General features: G+C 45.5%; 1 protein-coding gene across 2 annotated transcripts in view; it reads left to right on the forward strand.

Moving 5' to 3' along the window:
* LOC139049511 (rho GTPase-activating protein 39-like) overlaps window positions 1-23,641 on the forward strand; it is a 58,105-nt gene that overhangs the window by 19,103 nt on the left and 15,361 nt on the right. The window contains exons 4-8 of one of the 2 annotated variants that reach the window (XM_070525044.1): window positions 1,663-1,743; window positions 4,834-4,932; window positions 7,537-7,792; window positions 8,110-8,237; window positions 11,239-11,499. In XM_070525044.1, coding sequence (XP_070381145.1) covers window positions 1,663-1,743; window positions 4,834-4,932; window positions 7,537-7,792; window positions 8,110-8,237; window positions 11,239-11,499 — 825 coding nt within the window. The remainder of the gene's footprint in view (window positions 1-1,662; window positions 1,744-4,833; window positions 4,933-7,536; window positions 7,793-8,109; window positions 8,238-11,238; window positions 11,500-23,641) is intronic. The other variant, XM_070525045.1, reaches the window with a different exon arrangement.

Raw genomic sequence — 23,641 nt, forward strand, 5'->3', positions numbered from 1 at the left:
TGTAAACCAAAAATTTGTAAACATTTTTTTGGTTGCACAGGTATATTGGTATCAAATACAGTATGAAGACTACACAAAAATTAGAAACTGGGAGAGAAGGGCAACGTCTTGTGCACATGTTTTCTTTACTACATAAAATTTACTACATAAAGAGCGCCTTTTGACACTTTTTAAGCGCCGAATGCACATTACCTGTTGGTACGAGCTTACCAGAGCAGTGATATGCAACATTGGGCGCCAGAAATGATCAGTGATGAAACATCTGGCGTGTTTCGGAAAACACTTATTGCAGAGCCAGTTCTTTTCATGGTGAGTTGCACTGATTTCAAATTTACACACCCTTCACAATTTTGTCATGGAGCAGTCGTCATCAATCTCACATACATTGCATTTTTCGTTGCACATCTGGTATTCTTGCATCATGAGCACTGCAAGATACCCAGACTCACTAGGCACCCTTGGTCGAAAAGTGCCAGTCGTGCAATGCTAAAGAAAAAAAAAAGGCGTTGACTATTATTGTGTTAAAAAAAGAAAGTGTTCCCGAAATGGTATATATAACAAGAGCTTAGGAAACAATGTGATATAGACCGATGTGGTTTGGTTTGCAAATAGTGTGATGATGCAGAATGTCATTCTCTGTGTGGTCGCTTGGTCGGGCTGCAGGCAGCGCTCCCTGCTGTAGTCTACACACCCTCTCCAATGACGGGACGGCGGCGTCATGCCCTGTCACGATGGCCTCCGGTTGGCAACATTGTGCCCGCAGTTTCTTTTCTGCCTGGTTCCTTTTTTGCCATTCTTGTGTTCCCGTATGTTTTCTGTGGTTTTTACACCTTTGGTGTGCATTTGTGTTGTACTCATGTGTGTTCCGCATGCTCTTTGGCACCCGTGCAATGTGCTGTGCACAGACCTTTGTGGGGGGGTCTCACACCCTTTTTCATTTTGACGGATGACAACTTGTGGTTACCAAAGAGGCCAGTGTGTCATCCGACTGCAGATTTGTGTGGAACCAAAGTTTAACCTCATATCAAAGAAAGCTTGGACACCCATTTATTGAATAAGGCCACCTAACCTTGCATTCGCTGATCCATGGCTTTCAAGCTAGCACAGGCACCCTGACTGTAGGCGCTTGTGTTATATAGGGACTAAGTTAACTTCCATCTGGCCACATTGGGGCCTTGCATGGATTCTTTACTCAGTCAGGTGCCAGGATAAACCTGGGGCAGTATACTCGATCAGTCACTTTTGTGGATACAATCACTTTCACAGGATTCTATGTGACTCGGCACCAGACGCGTCGGGGTCTATGAGCAGCATCACTCTTGACATTGTGCCAGGAATGTTGCCCATAGACGTCAACACATCTGCTACTAGTTGCACGAAATCTCGCAAAAGTTATTGAGTGGTCACTGAGAATACTGCACCTGGCTTAGCCCAGCTGGGTTCTCGTCACCACTGTTTTACTAGCAGGCACTGTTCTACCAGCAGTATCTTGCACATGGTCCCTCTCTGGTCAACACAGGTGAATCCGCTGCCTGAAGACATTGACCTTGTTTCTGCATGGCACTTTAATAGTAGGACAACGAGGTGGGGTCCTGGGCTGCCGCGGCTTGCTTCTTCCCGTTTTTTTCAACGCTGTGCATTGGGGCGTGGTGGGTGTTGCAGACGTTGAAAGAGAGCACAGAGCTTGAAGAGCAGGTCTTGAGGTCGCCCGTTAGGAAAGAGTCCGTGGGAACGCAGACCAGAGTAAGTGCCCCTTTTGTTATTTTGCATTTTTTACTCCGCAGCATGCTCTTATTAAATTGCTATTTTGTGCCAGCTGCCAGGGTGCCTCAATGGAAGCAATATCGTGGCTTATGTTCTGCCTCAAATTCTTTCTTAGCAAGAAAGGAGCTGTCATCCATGTTTTGTGAGTGGTAAATGCAGCCAACCAGTGTTAGTTTAAAAACGCTTATTTTCATGATTTTTATGTAAGTGAAATTTGTTCTCAGAGGCTGTACAAGTGTAACCAAAGGGCCAGATTTTTGTAACTTACAACAATATAAAGCCAACAGACAATGAAGCCTATGAAAGTATGGGGGTGGGATTATCTGGAGTTCTTGATTGCAATGTAGCAAATGGAGATAAAAGTGGGTGAAAAGATAACTTGTTGCTGGTGAGAGCTGGACTGACATCTTGCGGATTACGCATGCAATGTTCTACCAATTGAGCTGTGGCGGTGGCTGTTCCCAAATCCAGTTTTACTGGGCATATGCTTATGGGAACTAGACCTGCATAGCAACGGTCTCGACTTTGGAAACTTGGATGCCTTCAGGTAGTGCACGAGGGTTTATAGGCCAGCCACGTGCTCCTAAAGGTAGCATGCCATGACATCTGGTCGCATACCTTGTGACATCCGCCACCATGATTATGAGTGGTGCTGGCTAACACTACCAGGGCCAGAACCTGTACGCATACACAAGTAACCTAGAAAGTGGGCGAGACAAGAGCCGCCACTGTCAATGTACAAAGCATTGCCCACGTCATGCAGAAAATGTTGGTTCGACTCCCACTTGTAGCATGTTATCTTTTCATCCGCTTTAATCTTGATTTTCTTAAAGCTAGTATTTACCCTGTGCTTTTCTTGGCTTCCCTTGTCTGTGAGCTTCGTATGGTCGTTCAGAGGCTAGAGTATTTTAGCCTGCTCATACGCATGTTAACATGTTAGACTGCTTATGCCTTCCACATTGATGATGTGGTTATTGCAGACTGCAGTTATCACATTTATTTTGTGGCTACAGTGCCAGTGACGTGGACTTCATCAACCTTAGTGTGCGTTCCGAAGCTTCAATGGCTGAATTGAACGCAGAGTCTTTCTTGGATAATGTTGGTCCGGGATACGAGAATCCAGTTACCATTGCGACCTAAGCCATGAAGTTGGCATCCATTGTGGCACAACCCAGACTGCATGTGGGTGCCTGCTTTGAACAGGCTGCCAGTTTCCTCACCATTTTGTTTCCATTTTTTTATTTATTATTAGTTTTGCATGCAAAGTCATGGTTTCAATCATTTTATTAATTTCTATTTCTGCCTGTCATGCTTCCAGTCTGCATGTCATGAGGTCTAGCGGCAGGCACGATTGCTTTTTGTGTGGTTGTTGTATCAAACATTTCAGATGTCACGAAGACCAGATGTGGCCGAGACTGATGATTGGCTGATTCACCGCCGGCCTACAATGCCAGTAGAAGCTTGTTTAATGAGACTGGTTCAGTGGGCTTTCCGAGTCACTTGGTTTGTTGTGTATTCAGTATCACTGAAGTTTGGGCAAGTTGCTATTAATTTATTGTAGTAAGAGCACCACAGCAGCATCCCTGGAAGACAGTCTCAGGCACAGACGATTGTCCCTTCTGGGAAGGTGTTTGTCGTTCTGCACCACTCCTGTCGTGTTGCAATCATTGTGCTTTATTGGGCTGGCTTTATGCTTAATTATTTCATTCTGGCTGGTTGTACTCTTAGCTTGAGACATTCAACGCAGAACAAAGCGTAAATACATATTGATGTGCGTGAGTGCTACTTCCAGCTGAGCTTAATTGAGATGCAGCGAAAATACGCAGAAAGCAGGCTCATGTGGTTGGAATTTAACGTACCAGGCTGTCCACTTTTTTGAGGGGATTGAGGGAAACTGCTCATTATCATTCAGCCCATTATGACTTCAAGATTTCCTGCATATTTATCTGAACAACCGAAAAACATTTTCTTATTGTAGCAACAGCTCACCTTTAAATCCCTGTATGAACACTAAAGGAGACTAACGCGCCTCTCTTATCTAAAGCGTTCATATCTTTTTCTAAAGCTTCACTGCCACTACAGCTATGGTCGACCAACTAGCCCACTGATATCTCCTCAAAGTAAAAAAGCTTTTCTCTCATTAACGGCTGCTTTGTTGGCACTTGAACATTGCACCGTGACAAAAAATATTTAATCCACATCATAAAGTCATTTAGCTTCTCTCTCTGCCCAGTTCATCTAGTGGAAATAAAAAGAAAACTTGCATACCTGCTAAATTTTACGCTTTTATCGTAAACTGCCCAACTTTTTTAGCTTGTTTGCAAGTGTCATATCGATAGTAATAAATTTACGATTTTCTAGCCCACTATCCACTTGCTCATATAACGGGAACCAAAATATTGGCTGCCGTTAGGTGAATGATTCGTGAATAAGCATGAACATTTTCGTTTGTCTGTAACATAGATCATTCTTGCTGCTACTATAGGGTAGAATGCCTGTTCATGGCGTCTCTACAGAACACACTTTCCGAATTTCTTTAACAGACAGTCGACATCTTGGGTAATAAAACAATTTTTAGTATTTTTCAGGAAATATTAGCAGTTTCTGGCTTGTAGCGCAGTATTTTTTAACTGCTAAGGTTGGCAGGTCTGAACATGTTTCTGTTTCCAATCATTTGCAGAGTGAGCTCCAATGGGTAAGTAGCATACTGGTGCTGTCAGCAGCAACCACAGTCAGCTGGTAGTATCGTTACACCCCACCCCCCAATATTGCAGGTAGCAACAACACTCCATGTCTTGCAAAGGTCATAAAAACCAATGGCCTGGTGTGTACGTGACCACTGTCTCTTATCGTAGCATTAGAAGAAGAAAAATATACACATAGGTATTAATGGCTTTGAGCATAAGGCGCATTCCATACAAAGACCCAAAATCGTTACAGGCCCAGCTCATAAATGCCCAGCTCCAGCTCCACGCCATACCATACCCAAGTAGATAAGGATCCATGTGATGCAAGCTGATTGACAGTTCCGAGGTTGACATCAGCTACATTCTTTTTTGGCTGGCTCAGTGTGATGCTGGACTGCCGTTACAGGTACGGGAGGAGCCAACAACATGCACCGTCTCCACGCAGACGAGCCCAGCCCCGTCTCCAAGGCAACACCGCAAGGTCTGTCCTCTTCTCATTCGCGGAAGCTCGCGTGACTCAGAGCTCATTCACTGGAGCCATTGCAAAACGCATGCAAGATGTGATAAGACAGCGTAAAAGCCTCGTCAAAGCAGTTTGGCTTGCCCAGCTGCCACACACTTGTTTTTCAGTGATGTTGGTTCACTGAGCTTCATGCTCTACCACTCCATCATAGTTTGCACCGCGTGTTAAAGGATCTTGTATAAAAGAACAGCAGCATTCGGCAGGTTGGTGTAGGTTCATTATTACGGACTGTTTGGAATTAACATGTGCTGGGAAGAATTCAAAGTGTACAAGCACTGGGATCCAAAGATTCAGCACTTGCCTAGTCTGAATTCTCAGTCCATGTTTTTTTGCACTGCCCATAATCATGGGGGTCCTGAATGTTAGCCATTGAGGTGTGCATCTAGTGGAATGCTATGTCAAATTAAGTTGATAGAAAGTTTTAGGATTTGCACACGTAGAGTTTGGGGACGTAAACCGCTGTAGCAAAAAATGCAAAAAAAAGTATACAAAAGAAAGCAGGCAGGGCATGGGACTTTGGCTACTCAAGGATGCTTGCGCGTGATTTCTATAACTTCCTAGTAAGGAAGGCACTTATGAGGAGGTACAAGATAGAGCTCAAGCTGAAGGTATGATTAATATCTGAAGGAATCACGTGGCATAGCATGAATTTAGGTGCAATGCAAAAGCTTAGCCTTGTGACATAGGCCATATAACTCCACCTGTAGCTACTGTGGAAAACAAATAGGAGATTGTCTACGCCTCTGAGACTGTTGTCAATAAACCCAGATTAAGTGAGGCACATATAGTATCGGTGAATTGCAATGTTGAGAGGGGTTTATGGGGCAGCACTCGAGTATAGAATTGTAAGCAGTGTGCACTGTGCTCTGTGGCATGTTCTGAAAGCCTTGAGAAGTAGCGCATTGGATCAATCCAGCAGTGTTGATTGTATGCTGCTGTAGCCTAGTCACATAATGTTGGCGACTAAGGTGGGGCAAACAGCAGTTTGAACAGTTCGCGAGATTAGCGCTCTTTGGGCATCCCTGGCTCTTGCTCCAGAAAACGCCCTTTAGTGATCATCAAAAGATTGCTAGACAGCTAGCTTTTGGCCATCTGCAACATGCACTTTGTTGTGAACTGATTTGAGTGGTAAAGAAATTAACAACACATCGCTCATAAGCAGTAATTTGCTCATAAAGAGTTTTCAATGACATGATGTCATTATATGGGTTTTTCAGGACATGCAATGATGGAACGTAGTAGCGGCACACCAAAGTAAAGATCTCTGGACATGCACCAGTGGCACTTAATGATGCGGCACATTTCCTGCACCGCCACTTCTATTCCTAAACATAACCATGTGAAGCTAAGAGACAGCGACACTAAGGAAAGCATAAGAGAAATAAATTGTGGCTTTAATTGAAATGTAGAAATGATAGAAAGAAAGGGAAATGCAAGTAAAAGAAAGGACAACTTTCCTCTGGTGGGAGCTGAACCCACATCTTTCGCATTATGCGTGCTGTACTCTGCCGACTGAGCTACGGTGGTGGCTGTCCTACCATCAGCTTTCCTAGGTATTTTACTAGTCCGGCCTTGGATATATTAGCCAGCACCACCCATGGCTATGACAACAGTCCCTACACATAACTTTCTATATTTGTGTAATGTCTGCTTGGACATGCCAAAATGCATAGCTTGCCAGTAGCGTTGTCGCATTTCTAGGTATATTATGCTTGGTCTTGGTAGAGCGTGGACAGCTTTCGTTGTGGAGGGCTCCCATTCTCTGCTTTTGCATGCAACCCTACAACCAGCAGTGATGAGCTTTGTGTTCTGGGTAGTAGGCACCTAACTGTGCCCACTAAACACACGTGGGAAACAGGTGTTTCAAAATGCAGGATATTGTGCCTTTAAGGGGCCAGGACACCAAATTTTCAAGCTTGAGTGAACCATACGCATTCCACAGCAAGCCGACAAAATTTAGGTGGTGTAGTAGAATATCTATATTTGATTTTTTTTATATTGCAGTTGAACCATAGAGCAGTCTGGAAATACTGATGGGAGTCAAAATGAAAGGTGTTCTGCGCGGTCGATGCGCTCAGTATACGCACGGTTTCATTTGCACCTGTGTGTCTCTGCGGTCAGCTCGAGATGCCACTCGCACGGTGGTGGGCATGCACCTTCTCAAAATGGCGTGCAGGCATAGTTTTGGAATGTTTCAGAGGAGGCAGCAGTGGCCCAGCACTTCTTGGTTTCACACAGTCCATGCCAAAATGACGGTTGCTGAAGGCGGGAGGGGCCTAGAAGCGGCGATTTCAAATTGCAATTTCAGTCTACAATGTGTAGTGAGCGCAATTTGTGTGTGTGTGTGTGTGTGTGTGTGTGTGTGTGTGTGTGTGTGTGTGTGTGTGTGTGTGTGTGTGTGTGTGTGTGTGTGTGATACATTGTTATTAGTGGTGGACGACGTCAGTGTGTTTGCATGTGTAGCCATACTCTCAGTAACAGTGATAAACTGTGAAGACTTGAAAGAACACGGTCGTGGTCCCTCTAACATTACTGTGCAAACATGTGCACGTGAACACGCAGCGGGAAGCGCTGCGATGTGGGGCGCAGCTGCCGCTGCACCACTACATCCTGGAGCAGGCCAAGCTGCTGGGCTACCGGCTGGACCTGTTCGAGGACGGTTCCTCGTCCTCAGCCTCCTCAGCGGCCGGCGACTGGGGCCACGACAACGACGACGAGGAAGACTTTGCCGACGACGAGGCCATGAGCGCCCCATCGTCGCCATCGTCCTCCCAGGACGAGGGAGATGGCCACGACACGGCTGCCGGTCGTTTCTCTGGTAAGAACCAAAGAGACATACATTGGCTGCACTAGCTTTGCTGAAAACATGTGAGGCCATTGCAGACCAAGTATAAGGCATTGCACATTGTTCTTTAATAGTATCAGTGATTGTTATTATTTAATAAAGTTGTTATTAGTATTGTTGTTCTCTGTTTATCTTTTGCAAGAGGTGTTATCACAATATATCAATTGTCACATTTTGTTGTTGTGGTCCTTCCTGCAAATAGACTGCAAACTTAGTACAGTGTCGTCATCATTGTGTAAGCACGAGCGCAACTGGGAACCAAAACTTATCTGTCACGCTTTGGTGTGCAGCTGAGAGTGATAACGGCAGCTGGACGTCAGGCTCCCCGGTCGGCCATCCTGCGGCCACGCAGCATGCTTCCCTGCGGCGAGTTGGTCACTCAAGGCCTGATGGTGGAAGCCTGCTGGAGAAGTCACAGGTGTGCAGTGTTCATCTACTTGGAAAAAAAAAATTTTGAAACGGGTACAATGTGACCTTGATCGTGATTCTAGGATATTAGACTGCAGACTGCAAAGTGAGCACAACAGTGTTCGTAAAATATGCGAGGTATACTTGTTTTTTTAGTGATGCACCTTAATTTACATAGTTTGATCACGAGGCGGCACCTGACCATCACAGAGTCGGCAGATACATATTAGTTGGTCATCACGGCACTGTTTAAGCTGACCAATGTGCACTACAGTGTACCGCTAATGGGAACGCCCATTTAGTATTTGCTGACTTGCTTGATGACATGACTTGATGACATGCAGACTACTTTTTTAATGCACAGATGTCAGCGTAGTGCGCCCTACCAGCTGTTTTTTTTTTTTTCTCTCAATAAAGTCAGGGTGTCTACCAACCGGGAAAACCGGGAAAACCGGGAATTCTCAGGGATTTTGAGTAGTCTGGAAAAACTCAGGGAAAACTCAGGGAATTTGTGCTTCTATCAGGGAAAATTAGCTGTAATTTTTTTAGAGGGTCAAAAGTCGCGGTAATGCTGGCTCAAGTAACAGACAGGACTCGTAACGAATCGTCGTCGGCCGGAGGAGTTGCCAGTGTACAGTCAACGACCGACTTTCCGGATTCCCGTGAGAACTCGGACGGCTTCGCGGCACCACCACGTACCCCAAAGAGTCAATGTATCATAACGTCTGAAATTTCAGACGCAAGAACTCTTCGCCGTCCGATTTTCTAAACGTTTTGCGTGATCGCAGGTCCGAGACGCCATTAATGAAAACCACCACCGCTGCTGTTTGGATTATCTCGCCGCCTTGAACCGGTGCTCTCGCATGCAGATCCGCTGGCAGCCGTAGCCATCACTGCGGCAACGCTAGGCCTAGCTGCTTCGATGTTCGCTGTTAAGCTTCGTGTCATTCGGTGCCGTGTTTCTTCATTTCTCCGCTGACAGCAATACTTTTGTCTTCGAAGCTCGGAAAGCACGGCGCATTGCATAATGCTCTTTCCCGAAAGTCTGCTTTGCCACAATACAGTCGTGTAACGCGGTGAAGCGTAACAAGCGTAGGAAGGGGCAATTGTCGCGGGGCACTGTATGTATTCCTTAATTTTACACGTGTGCACCCGCCCTCACCTGTCACAGTAGGAGCACCGATATGCCTAATAAGTGCACTGACAGGCATTCAGAGCTTTTTCAGACGTACAGGTGTCGATTTTAGCCCTTAAGGGCAGTAAAAGACATGAATTTATTTTTTCGGACTGCCTGATTTTTCGGAAGTTTTCGCGGCCCCTAGGCGGTCCAAAAAGTTGGACGTTGACTGTAAATTGACCAAGAGTATTCTTCAAATGGTCCGTGGGGCGAACACGCGGCGAAAGGAGGACGAGAACAGAAAGGATCGACACACAGAGGAATGAACGGGGAATTATAAGTATGCGACCGCTTCTTTGAAGGAGCCTGCGCTCAAAAAACAAATTGTTGGCTGATGCTGAGATGCAGGTGTCCCTCATCCAAACCAACATAAACTCTTTAAAGCAGTGAAACACAACACTGACGCGTCTTGCGCGAGCGGAGAGTATGTCAGGACAGTTGCATGACACTGAGCATGCTATCAGTTGATAGAAATAGCTCATATTCGAAAATATTTGCTTCTGTATGCATCTCCTTTCTATTTGTACTAGAGAATGTACAACTCGATTTGAAAATTTTTCCGAAGACATTTTATTTCCTGTGCATTTTAATAACCCCTCCCTTATATTCTTTTTTTTGAATAACATAAACCCTACTCCTTAGTATTCAAATTGGATTAGGTCGGTTTTCTTTAAAATTTGTTTCATATGCTTACTAGAGAGTGACAGCATAGGGCGATATGGTTTCAGCGCGACTTGACATAAAACATAGTTCTGCATCACTCAGGGAATTTTGCAAAAGCACTCAGGGAAAACCTGGAAAACTCAGGAAATTTGGAAATGTCAACTTGGTAGACACCCTGAAAGTATAAAAAGAGCACTGGAACCGTTCTCTACACCTTGCTGATCGACAATAGAATTCAGTTAAGCAACTCCTGCAGAACACTTGACAAAAGAATCCTCATGTTTTGTTGGGCAGTTTCAGCTGCTTGCCAGTGCATTTACGAAGGCTGAATAGAACAATTTTATGACAAGGTTCAACACACCACTGCTGCGCAGCGTGGTTGTAGTATTCTTGAGCAGGCTGAAAGTTTGAACCCCAGTATTCGGGCATAACAAGGTAAATCTGTAACGTTTCTCACCAGTGTTAGGACGTAGTGTACTTTTAATGTGTACACAAGGGCGAATCAGGAAGTCGATGCCCCTATTTCTTACTAGCCAAAATAATGTACTTACTGGTAATTACAAGTACACATACTATTCTATGTACCCTACACTATTTTTCCACACAGTCCTCACACCGGTTCAGACAGTTGTTCCATCGCAGCACTAAATTTCAGGTGCCCCTGTGATCATAAATGAAGGTACTTTGCCGTCCAATATGGCTTCATTGTAACGAGGGTCAACCGTGTGGCAAGATGCATAAGTAGTATTTGTACCATGGCAGATCCACCTGGCCCATGAGATAAGAAGGCAGGGAGGTCAGAACGAAAAAGGTTCTACGGTAGGAGTACAGTTGATAGGATGCAGTTCCCGAATTTCCCCTTAAGTTCACAGGAAAACTCTGTGCTGGGGCATTCTTTTTGGCATTCCTCTCAATGTTGTTTTGAACCCAAGTACAATGGGAAAACGACGAGAGCCACTCTCATCATGACACTGGCAGGACCACGACGCAGCTGCTCTGAATGTGGTGAAGTCACTTTATTGCAAGTCTTTCTAGGCCTAGAAAGATTAGCAATTGGAAGTGATTTGGGCTACCTAATTGTGTTTTTCTAGACTTCATGCTATGCTCGCTTATTTCAGGGAGGTACTATTGCTCGTTCTCATCTCTCCTGTTGGGGGGGGGCGGTGCACAGTCATTCCAGGTGGCGGGGGGCTCTCGGGAGGCATCGCCCGCCCTGCGGCCACTGTCCGCCGAGCGCAAGCCGCCGTCAGAGAGTGACATTGTCCAGTACGCCCAGGACAACCTGAACCGGCACAAGCGGGGCCTGTTTCGGCGAAAGTTCTCCCTGCGAGACATGCTGTCCTGGTCCAAGGATCCCATCCGCCAGCCCATGATCATGACTACCGACAAGTCCCTCAAGCACGACGCCTGCCACCTCTTCAAGCTCATACAGGTCTGTCGCACGTGCATGTAGTCGTGCTCGGTTGCCACGCGTGCAGGCAGAGCCTTCTATGTGCTTACAGCACCTGTCTAGTCCTTCCGAAATGTGAGGGAGCCTGTGGCCCACTGCTGAGGTGTATATTACAGAAACATTTGTTCCTATTGCTACGGTATTGCTTGTTGCTAGAGTACAAACAACTTTTCCCGTGCATTGCAGCCACTCCTCCACTTCTGCATGCCACTCAAGAGTAGCATGCGCAGAAAGGAAGTTGGCATTACTCGAAGCACACCCCATAAACTGTCGCCAACATCTGAGATAATGGTGCCCTCTGACATCGAAGTATCGCCATCATTGGGCAGGTGTTCAAAAAAGTGCAGAAGGTTATGGTGCAGACCCCAAACTAGTGAACGACCTTTTATTGGGTTAGAACCTTCCAAACACTATAGCTTGGCACATCGTCCAAACACAGAGTAACTTTCAGCAAAAATTCAGCGCGGTATTCTTGAGTGATCACTTTTGGGGAGTTTTAAAAGATTTCGGAGGACTCGGCAAAGGACACGGCAGCATGTTGTACAGCTGACAGCACTCCTGGCACACTGTGCCAGATGCACTCAATAGCAGAATGTGAGTGCAAACAATGGCACGAAAGCACAAGCATGGCACTCACACAGTGCAAATTAAAGTTGTAATTTCGGGCTGTGTCTGTCAAGTCTCGACTTCGTCACATTGTTCACACTGTTTTATTTTCCGACCCATATTTCTTGCTGATCATGCACAATCTATGACATAGAAGGCACTGAATACTACAGCCAAAGCTCGTGATTGATGAAGTCACACATGAAGATACCCTGGTTATGTCCTCTATTTGTTACAGTTGATCCAGTGGAATCTCGATGATACGAATCTCACGGGGTCACGAAAAATATTCGTATTAGCCGAAATTCGTATCATCAAAACAATTAAAGCTAGCTAAATTTAAGAGTCAGAGGTGAATTCACTCAGGCACACGTACGTAAAAAGCATTTATTTCTTGAAAACGTCTTTAATGTCATTCTACCTCTTTTTCTTTGTCAGGTCACTTAGCAGACTTTGTCCAAATCCATAAAAACGCGTGCATGTGTCGTAGCTGATTTCATCCGCGGCCATAGCACGCCTCAGAACTTCGAGCGTGTGCAGCGTTTCAGCCGCCGGTGGTGGTCCTTTGCCGTCGGCCACGTATAACACAAACAACGCAGCCCGAAGCACAGCAGCCACTCCGTCCGATGGCTCGCGGAAAAGGAGGAAAAGCAACAGAAGCGCCACCACTTCAAACTCATTGTGCCCAGTCGCGGCCTCCGCACCAAAAGAGAAAGGGTGAAATCGCATGACTGCACACTGTTCTCTTTCGCGGTCGTCGGTGGGGCGGCGTTTATGAAGGCGAAAGCCTTTAATGATTCATGCTCGCGGTCGCGTACCTCCGTGCGCTGGAATCGTGCCAACTGTAAACTCTTCTCTGAGGAGGTTGCGCCGCTGCGTGGCACAACCTCCTCTTTTCCTTAGCAACCGGTGGGGGGCGCAGCTGTGCATAGCAACCGTGACGTCACACAGTAGCGCTAGAACGAGCGCGCGCCGGCGGTGGCAGTTGCACTGCCGCTCCTTCGCCAGATGTCTCGTTGCTGTCATGTAAGTCAGGCGCATGGCTCCAAAGCGGCCCAGTTATTCCGCACCAAGTGGTTCGGGGAAGTAGCAGTGGACGCCGGATTCCCCCAACACCAAACGCCAGAAGAACAAAGAGCGAATGCGCATGTGACAACTGGACATGTCACCAGATGCGAAAGCAAGGGAGGCAGAACGGAAACGCCAACAGCAACTGATAGATCGCCGGGTACTAAAGGCAGGGAAGCAGAATGAAAGCGACAGCAGTGACAGGCAATATCGCCGAACACCAAAGCGAATGAATTGGAGCGCAAACGGCAGCAGCATCTGGCTTTCGCCAAGCACACTTTACAATTTCCAATGTTTTCAGTATATTCTTATCAACTGACGCGCGAGTCGAAAATTGGTTCGTAACAACTGTTCTTTAGCATGTTGCAAAGTAACGGGGCTCGGCCGGGACCGCAGAAAAATTCGTATCATCCGGAAATTCGTATTAGCCATGATCGTATCATCGAAATTCCACTGTATATCAAACTTGGATATGCCGAATGATGGTCTTTACCAAACAGTTGTAAACTCCCCTTGAAAATCTAGTATAGAAATATAGCAATGTACTATGTGTACATTGAACTGCCTTTTACTGCCACATTCAATACACAAGGTGTCTGCCAACCGGAAAAACCGGGAATTCTCAGGGATCTTGAGTAGTCTGGAAAAACTTGAGGAATTTGTACCTCTATCAGGGAAACTTAGCGGTAATTTTGTTGAAAGGGTCGAAAGTCGTGGTAATGCTGGCTCTAATAACAGACAGGCGTCGTATGAATCGTCTTTGCCACCCTGTCGAAGGCTGGAGGAGTTTCCAGTGTACTGTCAACGATCGACTTTCCGGATGCCCGATAATTTGGACGGCTTTGCGGCACCACCACGTACCCCATAGAGTCAGTGTATCAGAACGTTTTAAATTTTGGACGCGAGAACTCTTCGCTGTCCGTTTTTCCGGACAATTTGCTGTGACCGCAGGTCCGAAGCGGCAATAATCAAAGCCACCACCGCTGCCGTTTTGATTACCTCGCTGCCTCGAACTGGCGCTCTCGCACACAGATCCGCTGGCAGCCGTAGCCACCACCGCGGCAACGCGAGGTTTAGCTGCTTCGACGTTCGCTATTAAAGCTTCTTGCCGTTGGGTTCCATGTTTCTCATTGAAAGAATTCGCTGCTGTCAGCAATGGCACGGACTGTTTATGTGGTCCTCACGATTGGCTTAGAAGCTTAGAAAGCATGGTGCGCTGTATAATGCCGGTTCCCGAAAGTCAGCTTCGCCTCTGTACAGAAATTTTACTTGGTGAAGCATACGCAAAAGTATTGCAGTGAACCATAAGCTGGGGACTGGGCTATTGCCATGGGACACAGTATGTATTCCTTAATTATACTTGCCTGCACCCGGTATTTCCTGTCACAGTACGAGCACCGATATGCCTAATACATGTTCCGGCAGGCCTTCAGAGCGTTTTCAAATGTGTCTGTGGCAGTTTGAGCCCTTAAGGGCAGTAAATGACAAGCATTTATTTTTTCCAACTGACTGATTTTCCTGACATTCTCGCGGCCCCTAGAGAGTTCGAAAAATCGGACTTGGACTGTGCCACTGACCAAGAAGACGCTTCAAACGGTCCATGGGGTGAACGACTGGCAGAAGGAGGACAAGAACATAAAGAACCTACGTATTGAGGAATGAACAGGAAAGGAAGCATTGTGCTGCCGTTTTGAAGGAGCTTGAGCTCAAAAAAAAAACTGTTGGCTGATGCTGAGATGCAGGTGTGCCTCACCCAAACCAAAATAAGCTTTTTAAAGCATTGAAACATAACACTGAGGCGTCATGTGCATGCTGAGAGTATGTCAGGACAGTTGAGGTTGGGTTACGAGCTGTTAAGAGAGAATCTTAATTGTGACAAAGTTCGAGCCTCATACCACTAAGCTTGCTATCAGTTGATACAAATACAGTCAACGATCGATTTTATGGACCCTCTAGGAATGTAAAAACGTCCGAAAATTCAGACAGTCCGAAAAATGAATGCATGCAAAAAACGCACTTTTGTTTTCTTTTTTTTCTCGGATCTAGAGGTAAAAGGCGAAGTACCAGGTTTCCAAAACCCTGCCAAAGCATCAGTGAAGTGGCTATAAAAAAACGCATTCAAAAACTCTGTATGCAGCCGCCTGCCGGTTTATTATGTAAATGTACATCGTCGGGCAGCTGGTTTTATTGCTGCAGTGGCTTGAAGAACTTGTTGATTGTTGTTTGGACGGCGTTCCGGTTGCATGCGATCATATTCACCTCGATCTGAGCAAGGGTCATGTCAGCACTGTACACCGATGAAAGAGTCAACAGTGCTCGCGTCAACTCGGTGCTTGTAGGCGGCGCAGGCATTGGCTCCTCATTTTCAACATCGGAGTCTTCTGAATCCCCCACAACCTGACTACTTGCTCCATGCCGAACTCCTCGCTCACATCAGCCTGTGATGGGCTGCTCACAACTTGCTTAATAATGGCGGCTTTCTTCTCCATCGTTAACCGATGGTACTGCTTTTCGCGCTTCGATGCCATCGGCGAGGATGACGAAGACGGAGCAGGGGCCATTGAAGGCAAGCGAAATCCTCTAGTTGCGAACAGTGGAGTTCGCAGACGAGCGTCGAAGCACCTAGGCCTAGCGTCACAGAGCACACTTGACACAACAGCACAACCACACACCACGCTAGCCAAAACGTGGCCTACGAAAACAAATGAAATGGCGCAGCTCCGGAAACTCCGCCGGAGGCGGAAGTGCGACAATGAACAGAGCCAGCTTGGCCAGACCAAATCGGTTTGTGACAGCTAGATTTGGCTAGTTGTGGTTCAAAGCGATGATAAGCTTCGGCTGCAAGTAGATTTCCTGCACGAGGAGCCAAAGGACCTTCCGTCGTGTCAAAAAGTAAGGAAAATTGGATGGCGGGGCGTTCAAGCGTCCGAAACTTCAGATGCCCTTATACATTGATTCTATGGGGCTCGTGGCGGTGCCACGAAGACATCCGAAATATCAGGCATGTTTGAAAATTTGGGCGTCCGAAAATTCAGTCGTTGACTGTAGCCCATATTAAAAAATATTTGCTTCTGTATGCATCTCCTTTTTATTCGTATTTGAGGATGTCAGACTCGATTTGCAATTTTTTTTCATATACATTTTATTTGCTTTGCATATACTAACCCATCCTTTCTATTCTCTTTTTGAATTACATAACACTACTCCTTAGTATTCAAGCTGAATTAAGTCCTGTTTTTTTAAATATTTTTTGCATATGCTTACTCGAGAGTGACAGCACTGGCGACATGGTTTCGCCCGTCTTGACATAAAACATAGTTCTGCGTCACTCACGGAATTTTGCAAAGGCACTCGGGGAAAACCTGGAAAACTCAGGGAATTTGGAAATGTCAACTTGGTAGACACCCTGAATACAGTTAAAGCTCGGTATAACGAAATTTTCGATATAACAAAGTTTTTCACTTCCCATAACCTCTTGACCATAGAACACCATGTATTTAGACCCTCAATATAACAAAGTGTGTCTGTATGCGATTTCAATATAAAGAAATTTCACTGCCACCGCAAAGAAATGCCGAGGCAATACGCGAACGCAGATGGTCAAATGATTGAATTACAAGCCGCTGCTTGCAAACACACCTCTCAAATTGCTTCCCCCTTGCGATAAGAGTGACCGCTGAAATGGAGCTGCGTCATGTTCTAAGTGCGATAAGATTCTTTCACGCCCCATGCATTGTGTGCTTTAGGTATGAGTGAAACTGCGAGGGTGAGACAAGATGGTGGTTTAAGACTGCCGCTTTCCTGCGCAAGCAAAGGGAAAGAGGGGGAGGGTAGCGAGCTTGTGGTATGTGATCAAGTGGTTGTGAGGGGGTGGGGGGTCTAAGTTGGCATGTGTCTCAATAATGGCTGTAAGTGCGGGTAAGCGCATACAAAGCCGTGCACCCTGCTTTAGAGGTAATCTGCCTCATGTGCAAAGAGTGGGGTTGCCGAGACGGGGTGGCATCATGTAAGCTGTCTTCCTGCGCATGTAGTATTGGAGGTTGTGTAATCTCGAGTTTCGGTGACCCATTGGAGCGCAAGGCAGCCTAAGCATTCACTCCCCGCTACCGGTGCTTTTCGTGATAACGTTGTCCGAGTGCGGGCGACGCTATCAGCCGCGGGGACAGAGTGCATCAAAAGCGTGACTGGCTTTGCTTAATTCGTACTGCCGAGAAGATATCATCAACATACGTGGCATGAAACCGTATCATTCGTCACCAACTTCCAAATTTATCAAAATGAATAGTTTTCTCATTCAGATTTGCTTTTTTCGATCGTGCAATAATTCGAAAAATTCTGCGGCCACTTTCCATGTAAGAAAAATCGATCGGCGAGGGTATTTATTTGCATGACGGGTCGAATTTCAATGCAGCAATATTTAGATATAAAGAAGCAAATTGCCCATTTTACCGACTTCATTATATGGAGGTTTAACATAGCAAACGCTGTGGCATGGCGTGCCTCTGCAAGTGTACTTCTCCTAAAGCAGACGAGACTTCTCATATCGTCGGAAATATTTCAGGCCAACAAACTTGAAATTACACTGTTTTGGTAGATGCTGTCAAACAAGAGATTGAATCTGAATGGCAGTATATGCCACCGAGGAAAAATGAGCAGGATGAGTGTCTCAGCTTTGCTCACTGTGAATGTGGATGGCCCGTGCAAACTGCAGCCCACTCAATATTGGCAAAAGCAGATTGCCACTCCGTTTCAGGGACATGAACAGCCTTCCGATCTGATAAGTGTTCCATAAGAAAGCATGGATGACCCGCTATCTTTTCACTGACTGGCATCATGCATTGGATGCCGAACTGGAGATGCTATGCCACCGGGTTTGACCTCTTGTAGACAAAGGCTTTCCGCAAGCAGCATTTTAGGATTTCACAAGCAGCCAAAACGAATCCGACCCGAACCTACGCTTGGACTGATCTTTACATTAGAATTTGAATTTAACAAAACCATCGCTCGCCACATCCACACTTTGCGGAAAGGCAATTTTGGCAGCGGCACGCATCAGTGTGCAATTCATGGGTTCAAGGTTAATGTGTTTCATTCATGCTCGCATGGATACACTTCAGTAGGAATTAACTCGGGAATTATGTGGGAATTAACTGTAAGCTAAAAACCACTTTTAACATCAATGGCATGTGCATAGTGACAGTGAGTGACGCAGGGGCGGAGTGGAAGGGCCAAGAACGAATGGATATACCGGCCCCAAAGCGTTGGAGTGCTGAGCGGCATGCAAGAGGCGCATGGATATTTTAGGGTGGTCAAGAAGCGAGCACAACTGCTTCCAACAGAAAGGAAGTTCCGAAACCTGACATGACAGTCCACCTGTCTTATTGCCTAAGTATGATGATTGGCCATTTAAACGCTGTATTGTATCGGACACGCGGCCGGGCACATTCACGTGCAATTTGATGTACAAGTGTGTTAGTGACGGTACGGCACATATCAGTATAGGTCATGCTTAGCTACCATGGTGCACCCATTTCTGCCTTATCTTGAATAAAAATGCACGACAAGCACTTTGACGCATATGAGCCACACCACGACCTTACGTTTGGGTGATGCGGGCTTTTAGGGTAAGCATTGTGAAGATTATTCCACAGTGCAAGCAACTTGCAATATTCGTGAGCGAAAAATAAGTTAACTTTCGTGCGTTTGGCACAGCCTTGAAGAAGCAAATTGGTAAGTTCCCGCTTTTCACAATCTCTAGAAACAGTCCAAGATGTACGGAGATCTCAGATAAGCTTCAGATAGGCATATTTTGTATTCCAAATTATCGATATATCGAACTATTTCATGACCCCCTTCAAGCTCGATAAATCAGGGATAACAAGCATACTGGCAGCCATTCAAAGCTGTTTCTGACGTTGCTGTGGTGATTTGAGCCCTTGTTTCACCCGCCATGCCTGTTCTGTATATGAGACATTTAACGGGGCCTAGTACGCATTCCTTAATTACATGTGCACACACGTGTCGTGTGCACCGGGAAGAGTACAAAAACCATCTGCGTTTTGGGAAAGCTAACGAAAAAGAAGGCAGTAGGATGAAGAAACTACGAAAGTTGAGGGGACGTTTAAAGCCAAGAAAAGAGCGGGGATCTGTGTAAAACTCTGAAGGCCTGCCAGTGAACTTATTAGGCATCTTGGTTCTCGTCATGCGATCAGAGACCATGCTTATGCGTGCGTAAATCAAGAAACGCATGCTACATCCCAGAACAGTGTCACTGTTTTCTGTTTGGTATGCTTCACCGCATAACACGTTTATATTGCGACGAAGCTAACTTGAAAGACAAATACTGCCAAGTACAGGGGTCGTGCAACTCAATCCGGGACTTTTTTTCTTTTCCGGTTTAAATGGACACCTAGGCAGAAGTTGTTGTATGCAGCAGAAACTGGCACTTGTGTCCTGTTACTGGTAGACGGCGCTCATTTCCTGCGCGTCTGGATAGACTGTTATTCAAGATGGCAGACAACGGTGTGAACGTCTACGTGAAACAGCGTGTTGTGATGAAGTTTTTAGTGAACGAGGGCATAAAACCTGCTGAAATTTCCAGAATACTTCAGGCTCAGTACAGTGATGTGACACTCAGTCGCAGTAAGACATTTGAATGGTGTAAGCGGCTCAAAGGTGGCCGTATCTCTATTACTGACGATCCCGATCGTGGTGGATCACCGCCCACAATAGTCATTCCTGAGAACATTCAGCGCGCCGAGCAGGTGATCGTGGAAAATCGTTGCATAACCTGTTGGAAATTGCAAGGGTGGGTAATTTGTCAATAGGAACAGTGAACAAAATAATTCATGATCATTTGTTATTCCGAAAAATTAGTGCACGCTGGATCCCAAAGCAGCTCTCTGCTTTTGACAGACAGAGAAGAATTGAAGTGTGTAGAGAACTGAAGGAACGCTATAAAAGGGAAGGCCAGGATTTTCTGAATCACATCATGACATGTGGCAAAAGATGGGTTCATTTCACCCAAGAATCCTAAAGAGCATCGATGCAGTGGAAGCATACGGAATCACCACTTCCCTAGAAATTTCGAACAGCTGCGTCTGCTGGTAAAGTGATGGGAAGTGTATTCTGGGATAAACGGGGAATCATTCACATTGATTTTTTAACCCCATGGTGTCACTATCAACAGTGAGTATTACTGCCTTGTTCTGCGTGATGTGCACAAGAGTTTACGGAAGAAACGTCTGGGTTTGATCACAAAGGGTGCACATTCCAACAATCCACGCACATTTCAAACAATCCAGCAACTCGGCTGGCAGATATTACACCCCCCCCCCCCCCTAGTCCTGACCTAGCACCAAGTGATTTCCACCTGTTTGGGCCCCTGAAGGAATTCTTTGGAGGAAAACATTTCAACACTGATGGTGAAGTGAAGAATGGTGTCCTACAATGGTTCCATCGTAATAATAAATCTTTCTATGCCGAAGCATTTCAGGCATTTGTTAAACGCTGGAATAAGTGTATAACTGTACCTGAAGGTTATATGGAGAAATAAATCCACTTTCCACACTTTGAAATTTGTTCCTCTGTTTGTTTTTAAAAAAAGTCCCGGATTGACTTGCATGACCCTCGTAAATCAACAGCTTGTCTCGGCGAATTTTTCTGACATTTTCTTTAATTCAGCTAGTTTCATCAGTCACGTCAGGATCGACTTAACGGAAGTTGACTGTATGTGGCTGTGATCACTAGTGATCAGCATGTTGGCATGCCGACTGTGGGTTAGCCAAGCCAATCCATTGGCCAAGATATGTACAGACATCCAGAATCTGCCGCTTCAAGTTGTTTTATTTATTTTATTTATGTATAAACACACTGCGTTTTTTTTTTTTTGATATTGCGCTTTTGGTATCATTGTAGCAGTAGAATAATCAGGAAATCAACCATAACCAACTTAATCTTAGATTTACTTCATTATATCAGATCATTCATTACATTTGAAACTTAGAACGACAGAAAGCTGACCTAGTTGGTAAGCATTAATTATGCAAAAAAGAGGTGAAGCGTGCAGACAGGACACAAGAGTAGAGAAGGCGTTCATGTTGTCCACTTCTGTACTCTTGTGTCCTGTCTGCACGCCTCACCTCTTTTTTTGCATAATGTATTCGTTATACAGTTGTCTCCCGTTAGTTCCACCTCAGTTAATTCGACCTTGCGCTTAATTTGAATTCATTGAAAGGTCCCAGTAAAACCGTACATTGCTGGTTAAGGAAAACTCATTTGTTTTGAATGAGAAAGCATGCTGCTTCGATTAATTCGAACCCCACTGGCCTTAACCAGCGTCCCGTCATGTGCGCAGCTGTTACTAAAAACCTTGAAAACACAAGGAATTCTTTAGCTGGCACTACTTCTTTTGTCCCATTAGAGCATTTGGTGAACGCCACTGACAGTATTGAAGTTTGTGGGCCACTCACAAACAATGACACTGTCATCAACATGACAGTCCAACACTGAGAAAGTATTTAAATTGGGGGTGTGTGAAGACCGAATAGTATAGTTCCATTTGAATATTGAATGAACTGAATCAAGAAAAAAAAATTGGAGGACTCTTAAGCTTTGCCTTCAAGAGTGGAATGCGATAGCGTTATCGCACCCCGTTCGCACCGTCCACTTATTCGCTTGGCATGCTCTTGAGTCACACAAACTTATTAAACGCAAGGGTATTGGGGCATCCTCACACCGGTCCTTGCACGGCCCCAATGCTCTCAAACGAGACAAAGGGGAGAAGCGGGCGAGTGGCGTGCCACCTGTCGGGGCAGCGTTGTACATTGCTAGGAGAGGGTCTTCTGTGTTTGCCGCAAGATGGCTCTGCATGTGCGCCAAGCGCAGAAGAAATGTAGCGGAAACGTACTTCGCTACTCCTCTAACTGCGACTTCTGTAATTTGCATGCTCATAATTACCGATATACACCGCAGTATAACTTTCTACGGCACGATTCTAAGGCAACACCACTTTCACTAGAGGCGCTTTTGTCCCGTTTTGAACCATCGAACTCATGGCTGAGTGGTAGCGTCTCCGTCTCACACTCCGGAGACCCTGGTTCGATTCCCACCCAGCCCATCTTGCAAGTTGTTTTTTATTTATGAATTGCCTTCCGGGATTTTTCACTCAAAGCCAACACCACCGACACTGGCTTTTCTGCGACACGAGCTCCTTAACGCTGTCGTGTTAAAAATTGAATATTGAATTGAGTATCGAATATCAGAAAAAGTTTCACAAAATTTAATGCTTGCAAACATTGGGCAACAAAATACGATGCTACACATACTTGGGAGTCTCCTAGCATTGCATTACAAGAATGCAGCAAGCTATCAGTAACCTAGGTACATAGAAATCAAGATATGCAGTACATTCTACTCTTATTAAAGGGAACGCCAAGTTAGTACACAGTCGAGGGTCTGGCAAAATCCCGTCTGCTCAGGAAGAATCATGGCGAGAACAGGAAACAGAACATCTATTAAGAAAAAGTTAAGCACATCACTTCAGATAAAAATTCACCTTGGTTGGTGTCTGTTTCCTGTTCTCACCAAATTAGTATGCCAGCACCAATTACAGTTTGGCGCTAGTACATAAATGTCCGTAAAATATATTCTTTTTATGAATAGAATTTCTGTGGAGTAGAATGAAAGGCTTTTTTTTGTTTACTATGAAACTAACAAATTAGTGACATTCTTTTGTACTGAACACCAATTAGTTTGTCAGTGTAATAGTGGGGCTGTATTTTGCCGTACAATCTTTTTTTATTGCATCGCAAGTTTTGCTTTCCACTTTTTCTCCAAAAATACAGCCGGGCTATCTAATCTTTACAGCAGGTGGGTTATCTATTGTAAAGCCAATCTGTGTGACAGACTGAAGGACTGCTCCTCTGGTGACTCTGTCACTGCTCGGCTCAAGTCCAGTGCAAAGAGCTGCCATCCGCACCACTTAATTATCAGGTTTGGCATGATTTACCACCTGTCAAAGGTTCTGAAATCTGGAGGGTCATATCAAGTCACGTGACGCTGTTCGACGTGGTAATGGGCCACAAGCCAACGCGGAATGCTTGCTGCTATTAGGTTTGTACGGGTGGCTCATCGGTGATCAGTCCCAAGATCACAAGTGTGGGTTTGGTTGATGGCTGTTGATGCGACTTGAAGTTTGTCGCTGTGTATCCAACATGATCTGCTTGCCTATCGGCAGCTAATCGACTCTATCTTCACACATGCTTTCGCACTTTATGACATACGGGCTGCTTTTCTTGCTATTCCCTCTGTCCACATTGCATTGTCATTTTCATTTCCATTGGTCCTGCGGACCTGGATGAACTTTGTACTGACAGAGATTGTACCGACAGAGGGGCGCCCAACCGACTCGGCACTGTTCTGCAAATTGCAGCATATGTGTGCTCTGTGT

This window comes from Dermacentor albipictus, chromosome 9, assembly GCF_038994185.2.
Source record: "Dermacentor albipictus isolate Rhodes 1998 colony chromosome 9, USDA_Dalb.pri_finalv2, whole genome shotgun sequence".
NCBI lineage: Eukaryota > Metazoa > Arthropoda > Arachnida > Ixodida > Ixodidae > Dermacentor > Dermacentor albipictus.